The sequence below is a fragment of the Tasmannia lanceolata genome, unplaced genomic scaffold, assembly GCF_043159265.1.
Source record: "Tasmannia lanceolata isolate RefF3 unplaced genomic scaffold, GAP_Taslan_0.1 ptg000025l, whole genome shotgun sequence".
Classification (NCBI taxonomy): Eukaryota; Viridiplantae; Streptophyta; class Magnoliopsida; order Canellales; family Winteraceae; genus Tasmannia; species Tasmannia lanceolata.
In genome coordinates, this window is record NW_027518702.1 from 9,449,313 (window position 1) to 9,472,887 (window position 23,575).

Here is a 23,575-nt window from a genome sequence, read left to right on the forward strand (position 1 = left end):
TTATAATTCATTTTTATTTTAGGGACTACTGGGTATAAATTTGATAGTTTAGGAGGAGGAGCATTCTGTAAAACACCATTTTTCAAATCTAATTCATGACAACACCACCCAAATCAACGTGTATTTCACGCCGCTCCACCTATCATATTTCCCCATCATCCATTCCTTCCCCTTATCCTCTCTCTCTCAACAAAAACATATTATATTACATTTCTCCGTTGTCCGATACCTTTTCATTTCCCTCTTTCCCCATCCTCCTATTCTCACCCAAAAAAAAAAATGCTTCTCCATCTCCCGCCAAATTCCCCTCTCCTTCCCTCCAATTTCAAATCCAACTCTCCTCGATTCCCCCCTCGGCGGAATAATCCGCCTCCATTCCGATTCCGATCCTCGAAAAACTCACCGGAATTCTCCGAATCTCGAGATGTTGATACATTCACAAAGTACTCAGGTTACCTCTTCGAAGGTGGGACCCCTGAGGCTGATTCTCTCACTACCTATGATCCTTCAAAGATCGCTTCAATCTACAGGCGAAAACCCATTATTTTGATTAGGAGGTTGTTTCAAATTGGAACAACACTAGGAAGGTGGTTTGGTCTTAGGTATCTTGATAGTGTGATGGAACGATCTAGTCAGATGTTCAAGGTGAGGCAGCTTTGATGGAACCTAGGGTTTTTTAGAATCTGAATTTCGATGTTTTTACCTCATCTGATCTGAACATATTCCAATTGTTTTGAATTTTAATGATATCGATAATATTAGTGTTTTTTAGAATTGGGATTTCCATATTTTTGATTCCTCTAATCTCAAAATCCAATCATACACAAATAAATGGAAGAGTAAAAATAAACACTAGTCGGATGATGAACACTGAGATTTTACGTGGTTCTGTCAAGATCTCTTAGGTTGAGAATTCGACCATGTGAAAAACAAAACTACAAGGATTACAATGGATTAATGAAAACCCAAAAACCTCAACCCTTTCCCTTGCCTCTCAACCAAAACCACAAATAAGAGAAACTCGAGAAAAACCTGCGAAAATCCCAAGAGAAAAACCCGGGAAGAATCACTCTTTTTATCTCCCTTCTTCTCTCTATTTTTCTCTTTCTCACACCCTTCTCATGCTGCCACCCACACTTTTGTCGGTTTAGTAAGAGGCTTTATATAATAGGTTTTATAAAAACCAAAAAAAAAAAAAAACCCTCTAATTTTGCTTCCCACATAAGTCGTGGGAAACAAGGCAACTGTCCCAACAATCTCCACATTGGCTTGTTTCCAAGCTACTTGAATATTTTCTATTAATGCCGCCATCTGTCACCACTGGCCTTCTAAAGTACCATCTACACGCCATCAAATCATCCCGGTTCTGACTTCTTCTGACTCGATCAAGACCAACACGACCAATGCACATGTGTAGCTGCTAACCCATTGACTGAGCCAGTCAAATATGGAGAGAGATCTCGATCTATCCTCCCCAACAGAGGAAATGTTACCTTCTCACCATCGTCTGCAACTTGGAAACTCGCCTCTGAACCTGCTGCGAAAGAGACTACGCGTGCACACGCCATCACTGTGTTTTCAACTAGTCATCGATATCTTAGGAACACTAGTCATTGTGTCCCCAACCAGATTATATGATCCGCTGCACATCTCTCATTTTATCAGAAGCATACAACATCGTGTGATTTTCATGGCTCCACATGCAGCTGAATACCTACAACCCTTGGAGTCCGCCCGACCAATTGGCGTTAGATTCGTTCGCGTTTTTGGGACATACGCCACACCACCCAAAGTACGAATCAGTCCATCGAACATCTTGATCTTCACCATTCCAGTTCCTGTGACGTCACAAGTTGAACCGTCTCTCAATTACCCAAGGACATTGTGCCTGCCCTTGTCTCCTAGAATGTATCAAAATATTCCCTCCTGTAGCATATATGAACAGAGCACCCCGTATCTAGAATCTGCTCATTATGAGGAGAAGTGTGATTACCTATGGAGACTGTGAGAATATAATAGCAAGGAATGACACTTTCCAAAGAATTTTCCCATTCTTTCTCCATGGACTCCAACAAATCTGGCAATTGAGTCAGGGAACACCCAAGAAATCCTAAATCTAGAAATAATCATGCTCGATACATATCTTGCAAGCTTGCATTATATAAACAGGTGAGAGACAATCTCACCCACCTCCACACATAACACACAATGGTCCACAATCACCATCTTATGACTGTAAGTAATCCACTGCGATAATTTTGTCAAGCAGGGCTGACCCCCCAAAAGCGCGCACCCTGGGAGGAGCGGGGATGCTCCAGACTCTCTAGCTAGGCAGGAGGGAACAAGAGTCGAACCAATCTTGTGGTAAAATGATTTGACGTCAAAAGTCCCGGAAGAGCCCCAGATCCAAACCCTTTTGTCTCCCCTGACCTATTAATATCGACTCCATCAAGTGTTGCGATAAAATTTGCCACCATATCTAGTTCTCTGTCGGAGAGTTTCTCCTAAAATTAATATTCCAAGACACACTGACATCTTCTCTAACCAAACACTCCTTTACGAATGCTTCTTTATCTATCACCACGGAATACAACTATGGGTATACATCTTGAGAGGAGCCTCCCCACATCACTTGTGTTCCCAGAACTTTATCTTGTCTCCTTTATAAACACGGAATCTTATCCCTTCATTAAACTTTTTCTTAAGGGCGAAGACATCCCTCCAAATAGTTTTTCCTATGGCCTGAACTTATCATATGATATCCAATGTCGCGGAAATGCCCCATATGTTCCTTCTATGACCTTCACGTAGAGATTCTGCCTTTCTTCGCCAACTTCTCACATAATTTAGGCACTTCTTCTTCCATAACGTCAAACATAACGTAATCTGCCAAACATAATCGAATCGAATTGTACTGACCGCCTTTGACTCAATGTCTTCCCACTTGGCATCCATCATCTTCTCTAGCTTCCCATCCTTCCCTTCAACGCCTTAGCTAGATCCTGTTGAACAATGATGTCCTTCACCCTTATCTGCCATATGCTCAAACTACCCTTGCCGTCAAACCTATCGATGCTGAACTGGGTAGAACTCGATTTTACCGCCTTCTCATATCACCCTTGATGTGGAGCTGTATCTCGAACGAGAATCTCTCGAACAATTTTTCTACCTTTGAGTCTTTGACGATCACTCTAACTGTGATCAAACAACGCACCCACGATCGCTCCAACCGTGGCCCAACAACGATTGCTCCACCGAGCTCTGATACCACTTATTGAGAAAATCCTCCAGAAAAATCTGTTCCAATAGTGCACAAATAAATGGAAAAGTAAAAATAAACAAAAGCCACAAGATGAACACCGAGATTTTACGTGGTTCGGCCAAGATGCTTACATCCACGGGCGAGATCACAATCTTCCACTATGAAAAAAAAAAAAAAACTAAAAGGATTACAACGGATTAACAAAAGCCCATAAACCCGAAAACCGCAACCCTTTCCCTTGCTTCTCAACCTAGACCACAAACAAGAGAAACCCAAGAAAAGTCAGAGACCCTAAGAGAAAAACCCGAGAAGAATCACTTTTCTCCCTCCCTTGTTCTCTCTTCTCTTTTTTCTCTTTCTCACTCCCTTCCTTTGCTGCCACCCACACCTTGGTCGTTTTAGGAAGAGGCTTTATATCTTAGGTTTTAGAAAAACCTAAAAAAAAAGAACTTCTAATTCTGCTTCCCACGTAAGTCGTGGGAGACAAGGCAACTTTCCCAACAATCTTAATTCCTTTAAATTTGGCTGATCTAGACAACATTTTCGTTTAATTTCATTTCTTTTATATCTTGTGATTTAAGAGGATGGAATCTGGTCGAGTAATTCGCCTCCTTGATTATGTTTGTATATATACCACTTTGAGGAGTGAAATAAGGTTTCTGATTCTAAATTTTGTATTTCATTTTCTGATTGTATGACTTCATTTTCGAAATCATATTTACAGAACGTTACCCTATTAAATTTCTCATGCAGACGATTTCTTGCGGTATTTTAAACATTATATGTTTTAATGTCATGATATTGGTATTGCCGTATTGATAATATGTTCTCCTAATTTTGTTTTGATAGAGAAAAGTACTATTTGAAAATTTTGAATTTCAAATTATTTCTTATTTTAAAAGGCTGTCCATTTTTTTTATGGAAGTGGAAAAAAGAGAATATGAAAACATGCTGGTGTTTTCAAAGTATTATCTTGACTTAAATGAAATGAGCTCTTTAGCATGCTTAGGATTTGTTTTGATGATTGGCTGGGAATCAGCAGTATTAGAATAGTACTCTAGTATATATCCATAGGTTGGTGAGTTATACATTTATAGTTCTGTTGAATCACGAGATCTATTGTTACTAATGGTGGTTTGCAAAACTTCTGTTTTCTTGCAGATTAGAGCTGCAGAGCTTCGTGGGATATTGGTGGAACTTGGTCCAGTTAATCTCTTGCTTATTAAACCTCATGGCTTTTCTAAAGATCTATGATGCATCTCTCATCCACATATGTTCAATGACTTCTCATCCTTATTAAACACATTTTAAACTTTTATAATCCTTTATCTAAGAAGTATAACTTTCGTTTCCGGAAGCAGCATTCAAATTCAAGAATCCAAGACCTATGCATTAATTATATGCCTGCTTATCAGTCAGGCTTAAATTTGACACATTATTCGTGATTCTCGACAGTTTATAGGAATTCAAGTTTTCAAGTGAATTGCAAGCATTAACAATTTCAGAGAAGAAACTCAATTTTCCATATGTGCTAACTGCTAACCATAGTTACCGCAAGTTTCCTAGTTGGGTGGGAAGCTTGTTTTGGAAGCTAAATTCTTCTCGCTTCTCAAATTTAGGGGAAGCACACTTCCTCTTAATTATGAGTAGGCTTCTTATTTGGGTGATTACACACTGCTTTCTTGATTGCAACCACCATTTTTTTCTATCTTTATTGTGTTAGTAGTTATTACTTACGGGGCATTTGGGAGAGCCATGTAAAATATTGCCCTTTGTATATGGATTCAAGCATTGTGTTCATTTTTATTCAGACCTCTATGGTTGTTTTCTATTATGGGATTCATAATTCATTAGGGGCAAGAGGGATGCATATTAGACGGGTTCTTGACTGTTAATCTAATACTGCAAACATTTTATTAGTTTTCTATATTTTATTTTTTCGGGGTTGTTTAGTTCATCTCTTTGTTTTACAGGCATTTGTTAAAATTGCTCAAGCTGTCTCATCTCGCTCAGTAAGTTGTTTTTTCTTTATAAATGGGATTTATGCTTTATTTATGATGTTAATTTGGAATATTACGATTGGAATCATTTCCCATTTTATAGGATTCATTTTATAGACTTAGTCAGTTTGAGCCTGGTAGATCCTTTCACCTTCTTCATGAAAATTTTCTAAACGATTCATTAGCCGACCCCAACTAGTTTGGGACAAAGACTTAGTTGAGTTGAGTTGAGTTGAGTTGAGTTAATCATTTCCCATTTTATCCATAAGCATTCGAAGTTATCATCGTCTAATGAAGTTCCTACTTATCTTATTGGGGTAATTGGAACTAGATGGAGTATATGCTATTTTCTGGCCTTATAAGAAGTTTTCAGTGTTCAATATGACATGTTTTGAAATTTGATGCAAACAATTATAACATTGGGGAGTTGGATGTGTTAGAAATACATGTTTATGTATAAGGTTAATTTGGTAATTTCACATGATATCTACATTTATGTATATATATTTATGGGACTGATATCCACACGACCATGTTTTGTGGGATGACTCACCTTGTTTTACACTTTTTTTTTATAACCAGCTGTCAAAAGTTATTACAATTTCCAAAATGTTCTTAGCAGCCAATTAGAGGTGTAAAAGAAAGCGAGTCGGCCATTTTTTAAAATGGCATGCTTATTAGGAGTTTTCAGCTATTATTTTATATTTAAATTAATTCTCTTTAGTTCCAAAAATATCATGCTGTTCAGAAGTGGCATCACGAGAAAACCCATTTCTGACATTTGTCTCTAATATCGACATATGCCTATTGTTTAGGCTACACCACTTCAAAGTCTACTCTGTCCATGTCTAAGTTATCACACCTTGAAACTTCTATTCATCATTTAATTTAATGCATTCATACCTATAAAGGTGATTTTCAAATGGGTATACAAAAGACTCCTGACGGAACTTGAACTGTTTTAATTACTGAAGCTCTTTACAGGTTAATAATAAAATATTTTCGCATACCAGACCATTATACCCAACTTAGCAATCATTCAAGGCATGATTTTCTATGTTCTATCTCTTCCTACTTCTTGTAGGATGTGATACCACCTGCATATGTGGATGAGCTTTCAGTGTTGCAAGATCGAATCGCACCTTTCCCAACTGGAGTTGCTTTCAATACAATAGAGCAAGAGCTTGGCTCACCTATCGATATGCTTTTCTCGGAGATCTCGCCAGAGCCTATTGCTGCCGCGTCCCTTGGGCAGGTTGTAACTGGTTACGCTGCTTATAGTTATAACCAAGGTTTTAAATTTCGGCCGTGGCCGACGCCAAAAGTACCTTGTTTCGGTGTCGGTCCAAGATTTCCGCCGAAATTCTGAAATTTCTGTAACTTTGGCTGAAATTCCAAAATTTCGGTAATTTCGGCCGAAATTTCAACCAAATTTATTTTTAAAAATTTTTATTTTCCAGATTTTCAAATCTTGGGTGAAATTTTGGCTAAAACTTCTTATGTTTCTGTTTTTTTTGTTTACCAAATTTCGACCAAAATTTCGGTTTCGGCCAAGTCCGAAACCGATACCGAAACTGAAATTTCATTCCTTGCTTATAACTTAAGACTTATTTCAGTGAGGACTTTGCTATTCAACTGTGACATTTTGTCGAAAGATTGAATTGAAACCGATACCGAAACTGAAATTTCATTCCTTGCTTATAACTTAAGACTTATTTCAGTGAGGACTTTGCTATTCAACTGTGATATTTTGTCGAAAGATTGAAATGAATTGCAGCTGGCAACTTTCTCAATTCTTAGGTTTATCAAGCCAAGCTTCGTCCTGGTGGAGAGATTGTAGCTGTCAAAGTGCAGAGGCCCGGTGTTCAAGCTGCCATTTCTTTAGATATTTTTATCCTGCGCTTTCTTGCTGGGTTGATTAGGAGAGCTGCGAAATTTAACACTGATCTTCAGGTAAACTGCAATTTATTGTTTGAATGAAAATTCATTTTGTATTTAGGATTTTAACTGGGGATGTTTTTCTTTTTCAAGGTGCATTAATACAATTTTTTTTTTGTTTATTATTTATTTTTTCATTTCCCTTCTGGTTTCTGTGTAGCTGATACTGAATAACTAAGGAACTTCTATTACAGGCAGTGGTTGATGAATGGGCGGCAAGCCTCTTTCGGGTATATATTGATCTCCTTAAGCTTTACCATGAAATCTTGATGTTTTTTTTTTTTTGAAATGGCAGGATGAATTCACTAAAAAAGGAAGATGGCCGAGATGGACCACAACCAAAATTACAATAAAACAAAACAACAGCTTTTAAGAGTGTATCCCTTGTGGCTGCTTGATCTGTTAAGTACGAAGCTTATTTGAGTTGTTCTACTTAACAGAAGTTCATGCTATATTTTAGTTTTAGTGGAAAGAGAAAAGAATTCCCTAAATCACTCTATGTTGGCGAGTGGGTTCACATACAGCTTTTAACTATGTGAGCCCACCCACTCTATCAACCAATTTTCCAGCCTCAACACTTATTTTTGTTCTAGCCTGTTCCATCATTTCTTCATTGTTTCACCGATGCCCATATTTTGCATACTGGTCTGTTTATCTCTGCTCACAGCTATTACTAGACCACTGCCTATCAAAAGAATAGCTACTTTTGAGCTATGAGCCTATCATTGGATGCACGCTCCAATTTTTGTCCACATATTTTAAGTGAATTGCCTTTTCTGATGTTGTCTAAGTTTGTTTTCCATTTAACCATTGCTGCTACTTTTGTGGCTCTTGTGCCACCTCGTGAAAGAACAAAAAACGGGACCATTTGTTGTTGGCGAGGAGCTTTATCGTTGCAGACTTGCAGTAGTCTAATTACTTGTTGTTTGGTAGGTCCTTCCTTGAGTTGGAGGCTATGGTCATTAAGGACTACCATTAGAGATATGTTCTAGAATTTTTGCTGTCATGGACCATGATGCTTCAAGGGGGGTTGAAGCTAATTCTTTTAATATCCTCGGATAGTCCTATATGTTTTCTTACATCAGCAATTTAACATTTTGGAAAAGATGGTTCCTTGTTCTGTTGGCAACTAAGTACAACCAAACTCCTAACTAGAACATGAAAGATTTCCCTGCTTGAGTGGACTGGATTGAGACTCCTAGTCAATGATATTCTAGTAAGAACACTATCAAAGATCTTCCTTGTATCATGGATGCATCTTCCGCCATGAGGACCTGTTAGGAGCTACAGTCCCTTGACCTTGGAGGGGCCAAAGATATGGATGAAGATAAGACCATATATGGAGAAAGTGGAGCGAAGAAATGAAACCTTATATGACAATGCAAAATTGTAATTAATTCAAAAGAAATTGTAAAGCTAGTTTTGAATTTGATTGACTGGGAAGTGGATTTGGTTGCCTCTCTTCTTCATAGAATTAATTTGGTCTATATTAGTATTAGAAGTTCTGATAGGAGAATTTGGTGTTGGGATTTTGCAAGTACCTTTCAGTCGCATCTTTCTACTTTCAGCTGTTTGTCTAAGTGCTCCCTTCGCAAGCCAGGAGAGCTTGGAGCTCCAAGGCACCGGAGAGAGTCAAGGCTTTCGGCTGGACTACTTGTCCTGCTAAGATCCTTACCGCTCTGGCATCATAAAAAAGACCTTGTCAACCACTGTGCTTTATACATTACTGACTTTGAATCTGAAGACTACCTTGTGATCCACTCTTGATTCACAAGGGATATTTGGTAATTTGTTTTTCTCCTATTCGGAGTTAAAACCGGTTTCTTCCTGGTCAGATTGCCGATCTTTTTATGGCATGGGACTTCACCCCATAGTACTTGAGAAGAAAATCCTCTGGAACCTCATTTTTGCTGATGTTTTATTGATGGTTTGGAAGGGGGGGGGGGGGGGGGGGGGTTTGTGTGTTGTTCTTCAAAGGTGTTTCTAGCAGTATGCAAATCATTCAAAGGCTTCTCTACGATTATCCAATACATCTTTCAAGGATTATCAGCTGACTGCTTTCTACAGATCTTGGGAAGAGTTATTGTCAATCTGCTACAGGGTGAAGCGTCCCAGCCAAGGCGGGATCCTCCTCCTCCAGGTCTTACGAAGTTGAATTCTGACGGTTCAAGCATTGGGAACCCGGTCTGGCCGGCATTGGGGATCTTTTGAGGAATTTTGTTTGAGACATCAGATGGGCATTTTCAGGCCAATTGGTGAAGAAGACTACTGAAGTTGAAGTGTAGGCTCTTCAATTTGGGATTTGGATGGTGGATCAGACTTTGATCGATGATTTGATTATTGAGGGTGATTTTCTCAATGTAGTTAGATGAGTGAGAGATGGTATCAGCTACTTGTGGAGGTTGGCCTGCTCCATCAAGGAGATTTGAAATTTGATTGAGAGTCACGACATCGAGATTCGGCATATGTGGCGATCAATTAACTGTGAGGCAGACTGGCTCGCCCATTCAGGGGTTGACAGAGCTGAGAATTTTACTTTTGAGTTGACTTCTTCCATAAGGAGTTTGGTTCCTTATTTGTACTCTCTCTCTCTGTCTCTCTCGGTTGTTCGTCTTTGCTTTCTTCATGTAGTAAGACCACCTTGGTCTCTTTTATCTTGGTTACTTAATGCATTTGCTATTTAAAAAAAAAGCTACCTCTGCTATCTTTTTGATGTAGTACATGAACATGATAGAGCTCACACACCAGCAGGCCTGGCAATATGGATAGGAATAATTCCCCTTAACAGTAAGGGTTCATGTGTTCTAGAGCCAAAGTTCATGCCCACTTCTATTCCTTCGATCCAATTATGCATTTTTTTGTGCAAACAGTATGGAGAGTCAACTTCAAGAGAATGCAAATATGTATGCTAAAAAGTATTAAGACTCACGATGCAATGTTATTACTCGTGGTTGTAATCACATGTTCCATGTGAACTTATGAGGTATATTTTTTCCTTGGAGGAGCATAAGGCATGTTCTCATGTTATGCCGGTGTTCTTTCACTATTATTTACAGATTATTTATTTTAGTTTCACGTGCCTGCCTACACGCTCTACATTTATCAGCATACACATCTGAAGTTTCTGTGGTACTACGCTATGCCATCAGAATTTATACCTTATTAATAGGAAACTTCTGCACAATGTGCTGCTCCTGCTCTTGTTTTTGAAGCTTCTACCGCTATCTACTGTTGCTATTATTTATGATTTCATGAAGGGGAACCTTTAACTCTCAGTTTGTACGTCTGTAATTTTTTCAATCTAAATGTTGTAAGTTTGTATAAGTAAATTGACTTTTGACTGTATATACATGCGCCACATATACTATATTATGTTATTTTATCTAGACACCTCCCAGCTACCTCTCTCTCTCTCTCTTTTGACTTTTTTGAGAATTGTTGTTCACTCCCACTTCGTTCAACAAAGTCTGTACCATCAAGTCAGAACTGTTTTCTTTGGCAGGGAATCTGGCACTGGCTTGATGCTCATCATTTGTATAATGTTCTTGTTGAACAGATGAAGCATCATTTTTAGGAGAACCTTGAGGTCCGGATTCCTTTTTTTTTCCTTTTCTTTAGTGGTCATAATGAACGACATTAATTCTAAAGCCAATTTTATCTGGCCATAAATAACTAATGCAATTATAAATTCGTATAATATTAGATCCCGAGCTGTTTCGTTTGGAAATAGTAATATAGATTGATTGCTTTTCATGTTTGATGATCCAGAAATTACTTTCATAATTTTCCATCAGTATTTTAGTTGTATAGCCAATATAAAATCAGTTGATGGTAGAACTTCACATTGAATACAGGTAAATCACATTGAATGCAGGAGATGGATTACAGGGCGGAAGCAAGGAATGGACAGAAATTCAGGTAGATGCATGGATTACAGGGCCGAAATTTCGGATTTCAGTCCATACCAACACCAAAAGTACATTAATTCGGTGTCAGTCCGGATTTCGGCCGAAGATTTTCAAAATTCATTTTTGAATTTAAAAAAAAAAATTCAAAAAAAATTAGAATCCAATTTTTCTTGGAAAATTTTTAAAAACCCAAAATTGATAAATATATATATATATATATTTTTTTTTTTTCATAATTTCTGCTGAAAATTTCAGTTTCAGCCAACTAAAACCGACACCGAAACCGAAATTTAAAACCTTGGTTTTAGTGTGATGATTTGACTTGCATGCATCTCTTACTGTATTTTGATGGTCCTTTATGCAAGTTTGGTGGTCCTTTATGCAAGTTTTCATTATTAGAAAGTGACTATAGTCATCATTTGTTGTTTTGATCATACCTGCCCTGATACTTATCGTCTTGGTTTGCATTCAACATATGCAAAGCATTTTGTTGTGAACATATAACTGGTTAGGATTATTATATAACTGCTGTATCACAAGAGATAGGGCCATCTAGCATCTTCAATTACACATGCTGGTCTTTGCTGTAAGGAGTGAATTGAAAATCCTTCATGTATTACAAGAGGATTTTCAATTTTCATTTGACTGAAATATATCAGATTTGTTTTGGAAAATAGAGCATGTGAAAAGGCTGGTTAATTTTAAGTGTCATCAATGGTTGTCATAAGATCAAGGTTTAAAATTTCGGTTTCGGTTTTAGTTTCGGACATAGCCAAAACTGAAATTCAGTAAAAAAAAAAAACAAATTCCATTATTGTGCCGAACTTACCAAAATTTTGGCCGAAATTACCGAAAATTTGGAAAACATGTAAATTTCAGAAAAAAAAATTAAAAGATTACATTTTCCCTAAATTTCGGCTGAAATTTGGGACTCTGGCCGAAATTTGGTTTCACTGTTTCAGGTAGTTTCGGTTTCTGTCTTGACCGAAATTTCGAATTTTGGTCGAAATTTAAAACCATGCATAAGATCCTTATAATTTAGGGCCAATACAAAATTGGGTAATTATGTTTTTTGCCGTCATGCACTTACATTGTTTCCCTCTAATATCAATGGAGGTTCTACTGAGATTTTCATATACTAATACGACATTTCTCTTTCTGTAGTTTACTTGTTGTGGCCAAATTATGTTTTTATTTCATGGTTTTATATTGGTTGATGATCTAACACTGCACTGTTATTTCTCTTCGTATTTTTATGTGTTTGACCAGGATGCTGTATGGGGGGCTAGAAGATGTTTTTGTACCAGAAATGTATTTGGAGCGGAGTAGCCGCAAAGTCCTTATTATGGAATGGGTGGAGGTACTTTGTGGTTCATCGCCATTGACTTAAATACTCTATTAATACAGTTATATGAACATGGGTACCATACAAAGATTTCCTTGCTCATTTTGTTTTTGTGGATGTTTATGTAGGGGCAAAAATTATCTGAAGTGAAGGATCTTTACTTGGTTGAGGTCAAAATTTCAAAAAGACAATGCAATATCTTCATCTTTTTCCTTTTTTCGAAGCTTATTGCTTTTCTAACTTTTTAATCTTTTGGCAACGTAACTTTTTAATCTTTTGCCAACTTTTCTTATGGAAGACTTTTGCATTATGGTATTTTACAGGTAGGAGTGTACTGTTCACTGAGTCAGCTTCTAGAATATGGATTCTATCATGCAGACCCTCACCCTGGAAACCTCCTGCGTACAAATGAGGGAAAGCTAGCTTACTTGGGTATTTCTTTTTAATTGCTACTTGTATGATTCACCTTTGAAGAAACAGATGCATCCACAAAAACTAGCTTACGTGGATATTTCTTTTTAATTGCTACTTGTACAATTCAGCATTCAAGAAACAGATGTATCCACAACTGAACACTATAGACCAGTGCAAGCTATTTTCTTTCATTCTCTTGCAGAAGTACTAACTCAAATTTTCACTTCCAGACTTCGGTATGATGGGTGAATTTAGACAAGAACTACGATATGGATTTGTTGAAGCTTGTCTCCATCTTGTTAACCGTGATTTCGAAGCTTTGGCAAATGATTTTGTCACTCTCGGGTATGCTAAATACTTGCAGCCTTGGACTGCATAAGTTTTGGAAATGGATAAATAGATGATTTGATGGATTGGATTAACTATGTTTTAGCAATTATTCTCATAGGCTTCTTCCTCCAACAGTGCAGAAGGGTGAAGTGACAAAGGCATTAACAGGTTTGTACCTTTTATGCCTCTAATCTAGGTCGATACTAGTTTGACTATGTAGAGTCTAATTTTGCATCATGAAGGCTACTTAATTCAACAATTTTTAGGTCTTCGAATCTTCCATATTAAAGCCCGCAAATTAAAGTAGCTGAGTTTGTGCTAATACATGCATTGTTTGGTTGTAGATGTCTTCCAAAGTGCAGTTAATAAAGGAGTGCGCAATATAAGTTTTGGTGATCTGTCAGGCAATCTGGGGCGCACCATGTATGGAGTTTTGTTTCTGGAGATTGTGATTATGGCATCATATCAATCACTACTCAGGACATAAGCTTTTTTTAATTTCCGTATCAATTAGTTCGCATATTACTAACAAATAGATTGCAGTGTTAGACCTTAAAGCCATGGAACATATGAATATCTAGCTCTCTTGGAGGGTTTTATTTGTCAAATTTCTCAGTCAACTGCTTATTGCAGATTACTTAGTAATTTGAATATCGTAATTCAGGTTGAAAACACACAGTACATGAAATTATGCCCCGTGAAAACCTCAATGAAACACATTTCTTGTGGAAATATGGAACTTTTGTTTTTTTGAAATTTTTTAACAAAAACAAATAATGAAAAAATGTGGCAATTTGTTCGAGGCCATCTTCAAAAGAGGGATTTTTGAGAGGCACGAAGAATTTCTCGGAGTATGATTTTGCCAACCTTCAATGAAACACATTTCTTGTGGAAATATGGAACTTAATTTATACACACAGACACACACAAATGTGGCAATTTGTTCGAGGCCATCTTCAAAAGAGGGATTTTTGAGAGGCACGAAGAATTTCTCGGAGTATGATTTTGCCAACCTTCAATGAAACACATTTCTTGTGGAAATATGGAACTTAATTCTCACACACACACTAGTAAAAAACCCCGTGCGATGCACGGGCCGACAAAGAACTGTACAGACCACATCATAGGTTGATCCAAACCGTCCATGTGATGGAACACAACATAAATAGGTTGTGCCCCAAAAATCATTTCCATAGGCTGATCCTAGCCCTCCAATCTATAGAGGTTTCCACAATATGTTGTTCCTCTTAAATCTGATGGTTAAGGTCACCCTATAGATTTTTTATTAAAAAAGCATAAAGGAGGGGGGTAAGATTGAAATTATGTGGCTTTATAGGTTGATCCAAACCGTCCATGTGATGGAACACAACATCAATTGGTTGTGCCCGTAAAATCATTTCCATAGTTTGATCCTAGCCCTCCAATCGATATAGGCTGATCCTAGCCCTCCAATCAATAGAGGTTTCCATAATTGTTGTTCCTCTTCAGGTGCCCGGAATCCGTCAATATTTTGCAAGTGTCCTGCATGAGTAATATAAAGTAGTTCTTTCGTCATTGTCATATGTCTTTACCTCTTCTCGGTAGTTTTTTTCCGTAATTGTCATAGACAGGTACCCTGTGTCAGTACTTTTCGTATGTAGATTACGATTTTACCCTCACATAGATAGTATGTACAGATATGTGGGGAGGGCAAAAAACGGTAAAAATCATCCCCATTGACATGTTAAATGGACAATAATTCTCCCTTTTCTCTTCTGCTATATAGTATTAGATATATATTTTAAAAATATATATTTATATCGACATCCATTCTATGAAGCTGATAAAAGGATTCATTTCATGCACACGTGGTTTTAAATTTCCATGGAAACCGATATGAAACGCATGCTGAAACCAAAATGCATACCAAAACCAAAATTGTACGTGTACTAGTGATATGCTATACCAATATGTGTTGCATAATTATATTTATATGAAGTGCATGTTAAATGTAGTGTATATAACTGTAAATCATGTGTATATATATTTATAGGGATTTGCTAGCGTCCATTGCTGAGGGCATTTCGCGGATGGTCTGTTGCATCTGACAGCATCCACAGAGGCTCACCTTTCAGCAGATTTTGTCTTCATTCATGAGGTGGCTGCTGTCAGATGCAACAGACCATCTGCGAAATGCCTTCTGCGATGGACGCTAGCAAATCCCATATTTATATATTTAATGAATTGCATGTGAAATCTCAAATCTGGTATGTACTGAATTATCTGTGCATGTCACTAGGTGTTCAATGTTGTCAAATCATTATGAGTGGGTTTTTTAGGCTTTTGAGTGTCTATTTGTGCTCATTCTACCACTTCCTGAAATATCATCTTAACTGTCCATCATTTGCAGATGTTTCCATGCGTTTCCATGATTTCACAGGATTTCCACCAAAATTTTCATCGGAAACCTACATGTTTCCATTTCCGGCATGACCAAAACTCATACTGAAACCTGAAACCTTGCATGTACAGTCTTCTTGATGAATGATGGATAAGTATCATGTCACATCAACATAATAAAAATTGCTCTTTGAAGAGCTACCTACCTAAAAGGGAGATAAAATTGACTACCTAGAATATTACTAAAGTTTAATCATTGAGATATCTTGATGATGGGATCATGGATACCATATAAGAGGCATTTCCCAGGATGAATTCTTAATAAACCTAATCTTGGATTTGCTTAGCATTAAGTTGGACTGTGACTTCGTTATTTTTTTGGGTCTTCTTCTCTGTGTATTCTCTAACATTAGTCATAGAAAATCAGCTCCGATTAGCTACCATTGCACTAATGTTGTCTTTGCAGTGATTTTTCTCTTCTCTATTTCCTGTTTGTACTTTTTCTTGGTATCCAATAAATGCATCTTTCTTGAACGCAATCATCTCTTCTTCTTTCTTTTTTTTGTCATTTTTATTTTTTAAGATTTCTTTTTCTTCATGCATTTTCTTTTATTCTTCTTTGGATTTATTGTTAACATTGGTTTTTTTTCCTGTCCTTGGACTACCAGGTACAAGTTTAAATTTCAAATACCGTCGTATTTTTCTCTCGTCATTCGGAGGTAATCACACTATTCTGAGGAAAAACATGAAAGAAATGTTCATAATGTGTGTTGCAATGTGGTATTCAACGGTCGTTTGAGATGCTAACCTAGCTTTCTTGAAACTCTTGAAGAATGAGTGCATGCATTTTCTTTCCTCGCATGGCTACCAATGATACTATCTTCTTTCATGAACTATTGGGCAAGTAATTTCGACATCTGCTTTTGTGTATTTCAGCCTTGCTGTTTTGGAGGGTATAGCTATAACTTTTAATCCAGATTACAAAGTTCTGAGCAGTTCATACCCATGGATTGCAAGAAAAGTACTTACTGACAGCTCACCCCAGCTTAGGTTAACTTTGCAAGCTCTCCTTTATAAGGTGACTTTATTGGCCTGCCTAGCAAACTAAAACTCATATTTTTTGTGGCCTAATGTTATTTGTATGAAAATATCTTTTTAACTTGGTCCCACTAACCTTGATCCAATGCTTATACTGCAATTAATTCTCATGCAATAACTCTAGATTTTATCTTATCAGGAAGGTGTGTTCAGGATTGATCGTCTGGAGTCTTTACTAAGGGAGGTTAGTTTTTATTTTTCTGATTCATGCTTTGTCTGCTATTCTGTAAATTTCAGTTCAACAGCATTGTATTTTTTCTAACTATGATTTGTCTCTGAGTCCAACAAGTCCTTGTTGTGAGTGAACTATTCATTTCTACCATGTCTGGTTGTATGACATGCATATAATTGAATTCATCACCTCTTTGCATGTGGTTGACACCATGCAGGTAGACTGTAGACCTATGATTTGTGGACACGGACATGAGTGTCGCATTTCGACACGGACACGTCAAACCCCCAAAATTTAGAAACGGGGACATGGCCAAACAAGAAACGGGGGGCACATGAAGGCAATAGGATACAATGGATATGATATTGGAATAAGAGTTTGTTTATGGTTTAGGTTTAGGAGAGGGGATAGAACATCAAATATTAGTTACAGAAGAGTTTATAATATAAGAAGAGTTAATGATATTGACGCCCAGGTAGGCAACCGAGGGGAGCGAGGGGGGGTGGAGTTGTTGAATTGGTTGACTTCTAAAATTTTTCCTAAAAACGTTTGATGCTAACACTTGTTAATCTTTGAATTTAAGCAAGGAAATTGTTTGCTAATTAAGAAGATACAGACAATGAGCAAAATGAAGTGCAAGTAAAAGAAGGAAGACAAATATATTTTGAAATTGGCAATGCCGTGACATGACCACTAGATACTTTGACGAGGTAAGTGGATCATGTTGTACAAAAGATTCAACTCTTGCGACAAGGATTGGCCGGGACCACATAAACAAAAGTTGACAATCGTTTACAGGATTCCACCAAAATTTTGGTAGAGGCCCGGGGAATATCTATCAATATTTTGAAATTGGTAATGCCCTGACATGACCACTATATACTTTGACGAGATAAATGGATCAAGTTGTACAAAAGATTCAACACTTGGGACAAGGATTGACCGGGACCACATCAACAAAGGTTGACAATCGTTTACAGGATTCCACCAATCACTCGGAAGGTGTCCAATACTATGATAATGGGATACTTTTAGGGTCCCAACATACCATGTCTGACACCGTATGATACTCAGATACTTACATATACTTCATGGATACTTACTATTGTTCAAATAATTGTCTCCGTTCAAACATATGCCTCTATATTCAAATTAACTACCATGTTTTTTTCTTATTAGTGTATCATATTTGGAATTATAGCTTTGAGTATCCTAGTCTTTTTTTTTGGTAAGCAAGCTTGGATTGAACCTCCAACCTCAAGGTTGAAGAACAAAGTCTCGACCAATTAAGATAGAGGCTAATCTCTTGAGTATGTGAGTCTTAGAAATGCTATTTTAAATTTATTATTAATTTCCGTCATCTAAGTTAAATCTAGGTAGATTTATGGTTTTTATTTATAGATGTCTTGTATTTTATCTCATGGCATGGCATACCCGTATTCGTATCCGTGTCCTACATTTTATAAAATGCCAAGTCGTATCTCCGTTCCTATGTCCGTGTCCTTGTCCGTACCTGTATCTGTCTCTTGGTATCATAGGTCTAAGATGGAACTCAAGCCACAACCCAACCGAGATGCAGAAATGGGATCTGATTTGGTGAAAGTCGGCTTGGTTGAGTTTGGGAGAATCAAACTCAACGTGCTAAAGTAGAGGATGAAGAAGAGTTCGGCTTGATCCAACATGCTACAGATGCAGTGTATACCTTTAGGGCATTAAAACCAGAAGTAGGAGAAGGAAGGATGACCTTCGAAGAAAGATTTTTTTTTTTATTGATTTTGGAGATTTTAGTTGCACTGTTGGAATATTATTATTGGGTTTAGGAACTAAATGTTTTGGAAAAGGGTGTGACCGTTTAAAGCATCGAGAGTTTCTAGTTTGAATTGATGCGGTTTTAGTTGGAGTAGGAATGTTGAATTATGTGTGATTTATAATTAAAAACTGTTCCGGATAGGAATTAATGTTCTGAGAGGGGATTTGGATTTTTTATGCAAAAGATTTCTATTTTTATTTTGAAAGAACTCTATCTTGGTTAGGACCGATTTAGTATGTTTTAAAGCTAAAAAGTCTGTTGGAAAGTCCTGGGATGTTTTTGTCTAAGAAGGAAAGCGTTTTGGATGTGACAATAGTATAATTTATGTAATGTAAAACAGTCTTTTTGGAGAGTTACGAGTTTGAAGTTTATGCAAGGGGTTTTACCCCTTTCTTTGCTGTTTTCCAGTAGCACCATATCTTACTCTCATTCTAGTTATTATATTTCTGTGATTGTTTGCACCGCATCTCTTTTACCGTGAAATTTTTTACATTTTATGTTTTGCTTTAGTTTTGTTGTGGATGCAGCCTTACAATTATTTTAGCGTCAATATTTAAAGATGCTCACAAATATTTCTTGATCGCTCTATTTTTTTTTTTTTTTTAAATGATTTCTTGGTCGCTCTTAAAATTACTTCGCGACTAGTATGCTGTGAATGCCTTGCATAACTATTAGTTCTCGTTTAAATCTGCTTTACCACCACTGATTTTCCCAGATGCTCCAGCTGATATCTTGTGGAACATTTTGCATGTTTTCATCATTATTTTATGGAAGTCCCTTCGTGCAAGGCCTTTGGTGAAAATGGAAGCAATGGACTCTGATTCCAGGGTGGTTATCAAGCAAATACTTTCTTTCACATTGGCTGAAAAGGTTTTAAACCTGCATGGATTTTATACTGCCATGGATTTGATTCACAAGGACCAGCAAATTTGATGTGGAACTTTGTCCTTTGTTTTTCCAGGGTGCATTTGTGAGGGAAATACTTCTGCAGGAGTTTGTTAAGGTATAGTTTTCATGCAATTTACAATATAAATAAAGGGAAATGATATCAGCACAACCATGTTGTGTTATTTGTGCTAATGCATCTTGTCTTTTAGTGTTTAAAAGAGCTGTTAAAAGGTTATTACAGTTCCCAAAAAGCTCTTGCAAGCCATTTAAAAATGAAAAAAATAAGCCAGGACCGTGCAATTATTAAAAAATTGGTTGTGCTGATATCATTTCCCTAAATAAAAGATGTTCAAAGTTACGTGATTGTACAAGTTGAAGAGCATAACAAATTAGACTAGGCTCATTCAAAAAAAAAAGACTGGTTGAGACTTATCTTAAGCATATTACTTAGACATGGTATCTAGAAATTCTACACAGCCTCAGGTTTGAGGTTATGAATAGAAGACAGCTCTAAATGCCCAGGGAAAGGATTAGAGATTATTTATTATTTTAATTTATCCAAGTGTATTTTCTGCGTAATGTGTTTATTTCAATTCTACCATAATAACCTTAAACAGAAAACTGACCTTGAAATCATGAAACTATCTTCAGAAAACGTGTGCTAGTTTTTTACCAATTTTTGGCTTGTTTTCATGACTTCGTATCATCAAGTAATATTTGGAAATGAAGTACCTCTGGTTGCTTTCCTGTGAAAATGAACATTTACGAGTTCTCCCTTTCAATCTTTGGAATATTCAGTTTATATAAAGCGAAATCAAATTATTAAATAATGACCAACCCCTTCTCTTAAAAACTTTTCGTCAGCACATATTTTTATGAAATATTTCATAATCTCCGGCAAGAGCAATAATTTTTTGACAAGAATGTATGCATTTTATGTAAACATGACTCATTTTTCAAATTTTCTAACATTTACTGAGTAAATGAAACGGAATGGATTCAATGGTTAATCTACCTTTGCTGATTGACCCTGAGTTGAGCAGCTGTTGATCAACAGTGATTAGCGCTTGTATTGTCCACTGACTAATAGCCAAGAATTTGTAAGCTAATCCCAAGCTTATTTCTATTCCAAATGACTTGGCAATTTCTATAAAATTCAACAGAACTCCTTCCTTGTGTTGCTTCTCTGTATTTATTGTAGTTCTTAATTGTTGGCTTGTTGCAAATCCAATCCTTTGGTTTACATTTGTTCTTATTATTTATGTTACACATGCTGACATTGGAAAATAAACACAGGGAATAGATGCCCTTGGGGTAGTAACCTTCGACTCTGTCACTTCAATGTTCCCATTTGCTGCTTTGTTTTCACCATCCTTGATGGTCGATGAAGATGTCAACAACTTAAGAACTTTCCGCCGCCTTATGCTACTGTTATCAAGGATTCAGAACAATGAAACCATTAGTATGGTAAGAAGAGTTTAATATCTGATACATGGTCCATTGAATCACATGATATTGACCTAATTTTTTTGTGGGGAGGGGCCCACCACAATAGCTGCTATTGGGGCCTCTGGGCGTCGCCCATGCGTTGCACTACTGCATGGGCCTGGCGCACCCCAACCAAATCTAAATCCAAAAAAGTATGGTAAGAGCAGCGGGTGAATTTAATCGCTCTCTGAATGGTTAATGAGAACTATGAGAATACTTTTACTTGATGCTAATTACATGAATCACATCAGATACTATTATCACCCTCAAGTAATATGTGTTTTAAGCATTCCCAGCTAGCGATTTTTCTCTTTACTTTTATTCTCTTTGCATAATTGCATTCAATTCATGCACCCAGGTAACAAATTGAAACCTCCGATCGATGGCATTCTGGAACATGGGCAGAAAGTTTACCATCCAAAAGCATTGTTGAATTTTTAACTATACATTATTGGATTTGACTTACATCCAGGTCAAAAGTTTAGGCCCTCTTCATTTGGATTTTTAGCTCAAGACCAATTATTGTACTCAACATTAAATGCAATTTTGAGTCCAATAATCGGTTTTTGACTCATAATCGTTCTCAAAATCCAAAACAAACAGGCCTTAGTTGTTGATTGAATGATTGAAGTATAACCATTTCCTTGGTTATTTGAAAATTAGTTTTTGAGATTCTTGGTAGTTTGCAATGTAATGCATGATTTTTATTTATTTTTCACAGGGAGTGAGAGATGTGAACACAAGCGAGAATAGTAGGACTTACACGGAGGAGGCATCACTAGTTCTTTATCAACTGGCATCTGTTCAGGAAATTTTACCTATCCTTTCTATTATACCTGAGGTACGAGGGTCAATATGTGCTTGCGCACATGCATACATTTAAGCATTCAAAATCCATAACTTTGAGGTCGGCACGGAAAACAATATGTGTGTGGGTCCCACCTCCAGTATTGAAAAATCCAACTTTTAAAGTTCTCGTATTTTTATGAGTAGTTATTTGTGTTTTGTGATGAGATTCGGACTATGGTTGGCATCATCCATCAACAACTGTCTTCATTATCACTTACACCGACTTATTGATCCTAGAATCGTCTTAACATTTCCCATTATGTTAAACTCACCATTCACGCCTTATGCTCCATTGGACCCTATGACAGATATCAGTCCATCCAAACATTATGGGTGCGTTTATGGGTGCCGGAATCAGGAATCGAAATCGGCATCCCTATTCCAATTCCATTGGAATCAAAACACCCTTACCTATTCCGCCCTGGTTTTAATTCTGCCTCCTGTTCTGTTCATTTATTCGAACCAAATGCCAGAATCAGAATAGGATGCCAAATCCAATTCCTGATTCCAGCAATCCAAATGCACCCTATTTGTGAACTTGTCAAGAATCCAACTACCATTGGGCCCAAACGGCACTTATCATGCCAAAAGTCATTCTTTTTCTCTAGCAAAGTTGACTAGAACACCATCATTAGCTTAAATTCATGGTTAGTTCTGTTTACTATGCATCCATGCTGGTATTACAGTTTTATCTTATTTCTGACCTGTTCATTCTAACCCTTGACAGCTTCCGACGGAGTCTCAACAGCAATTGACCCGTTTGCCGGCTGATTTTGCTGGAAGGCTAGTGTCACGGATAGTTGCGAGAACTCTACGGAGAGTTCTTATCTAAAGCATTCCGATGGCTCAGATTATTGTGATAATCTTAGGCAAATTTCACATCAAATATAGTATGCAATTCTGCTACCCTCAAAGACCCACTTGAAGCCTGTTGCTCGCTTGCCTGTGTCTTTCCTCGTAGATCAATTTCGAATGCTCAGTTCTAATAAGAACTGTGAAGGAGTGATGTTACAAAAAGCGGTAAATGGTGGGTTATTATTTGAGAATTGTGACAGTTATTAATTATATCAAATCAAGAACAGAAGCAAATGGGGAAGTGAAAGAGATGCCTTTAACTATAGTCTCTGAAATGTTCCACAGCCACTGTATAGAGAAAATTTAGATATGGCAACCTAAGATGAACTGAACAAACTGACTTCTTATACAGGTTGGTTCTTGAAACATTAAAGTATTAACTGTTGCTGATATTTAAATTGCTGGGTTCTTATATCATATGGTCTATACATATTGAGGCTTCATTTTTTTTAATTTTTTTTTTCTGTTTTCTCCTCCTGTAAGTGAAAAAATTCTGATTTCATTATTCTTGCTTATGGTTTCCTTCAAGCAGCGTGAAAGTTTACTCATTTGTCTAGTTGGTTTTTGAAACTACCAGATAAACAGTTTGGGAGTAAATCAAGATGCTGATTTAAGTTTTCAGGTAGTTGCCAATGTTTTGGCTGCTGAATTGGGAATGTTAGATAACTCTGACTACCCTAGTACCCTTGAAGCTTCTTAGAATACTAAAAAATAGAAAACTAAAAAGGTAAGGTCAGAACCCTGCTGTAAATCAGAAAAAAACAAGGAAGAACAAAGATGAGATGGAAAAGAAAGGAACTAAAGAAACACAAAAAGCATAGCTAGACGCGAGCACTGTA

At 37.0% G+C, this 23,575-nt stretch overlaps 1 protein-coding gene, 1 non-coding gene and 1 pseudogene across 3 annotated transcripts; 1 reads left to right on the forward strand and 2 right to left on the reverse strand.

The window, feature by feature from the left end:
• The first annotated feature begins 149 nt into the window (after positions 1–149).
• On the forward strand, positions 150–23,264 carry LOC143857746 (Protein kinase superfamily protein). 2 transcript variants are annotated; one of them, XM_077368210.1, is made up of 21 exons: positions 172–645; positions 4,424–4,468; positions 5,236–5,274; positions 6,347–6,517; positions 7,063–7,215; positions 7,395–7,430; positions 11,075–11,118; positions 12,378–12,468; positions 12,582–12,623; positions 12,777–12,885; positions 13,098–13,212; positions 13,316–13,365; positions 13,542–13,620; positions 16,245–16,295; positions 16,513–16,654; positions 16,814–16,858; positions 19,431–19,526; positions 19,618–19,659; positions 20,841–21,011; positions 21,754–21,873; positions 22,609–23,264. In XM_077368210.1, the coding sequence occupies exons 1-21, from the start codon at positions 280–282 to the stop codon at positions 22,711–22,713; spliced, it is 2,112 nt and encodes a 703-aa protein (XP_077224325.1). In that variant the 5' UTR covers positions 172–279; the 3' UTR covers positions 22,714–23,264. The 2 variants fall into 2 exon arrangements, with proteins under 2 accessions (XP_077224324.1, XP_077224325.1); XM_077368209.1 differs by lacking the exon at positions 19,431–19,526 and having other exon boundaries at positions 150–645.
• LOC143858345 (small nucleolar RNA snoR86) lies at positions 13,981–14,100 on the reverse strand (annotated as a pseudogene).
• Positions 14,127–14,255, reverse strand: LOC143858344 (small nucleolar RNA snoR86). Its single transcript, XR_013238921.1, has one exon. It is a non-coding gene; the product is annotated as a small nucleolar RNA snoR86 (small nucleolar RNA).
• Positions 23,265–23,575: the final 311 nt, after the last annotated feature.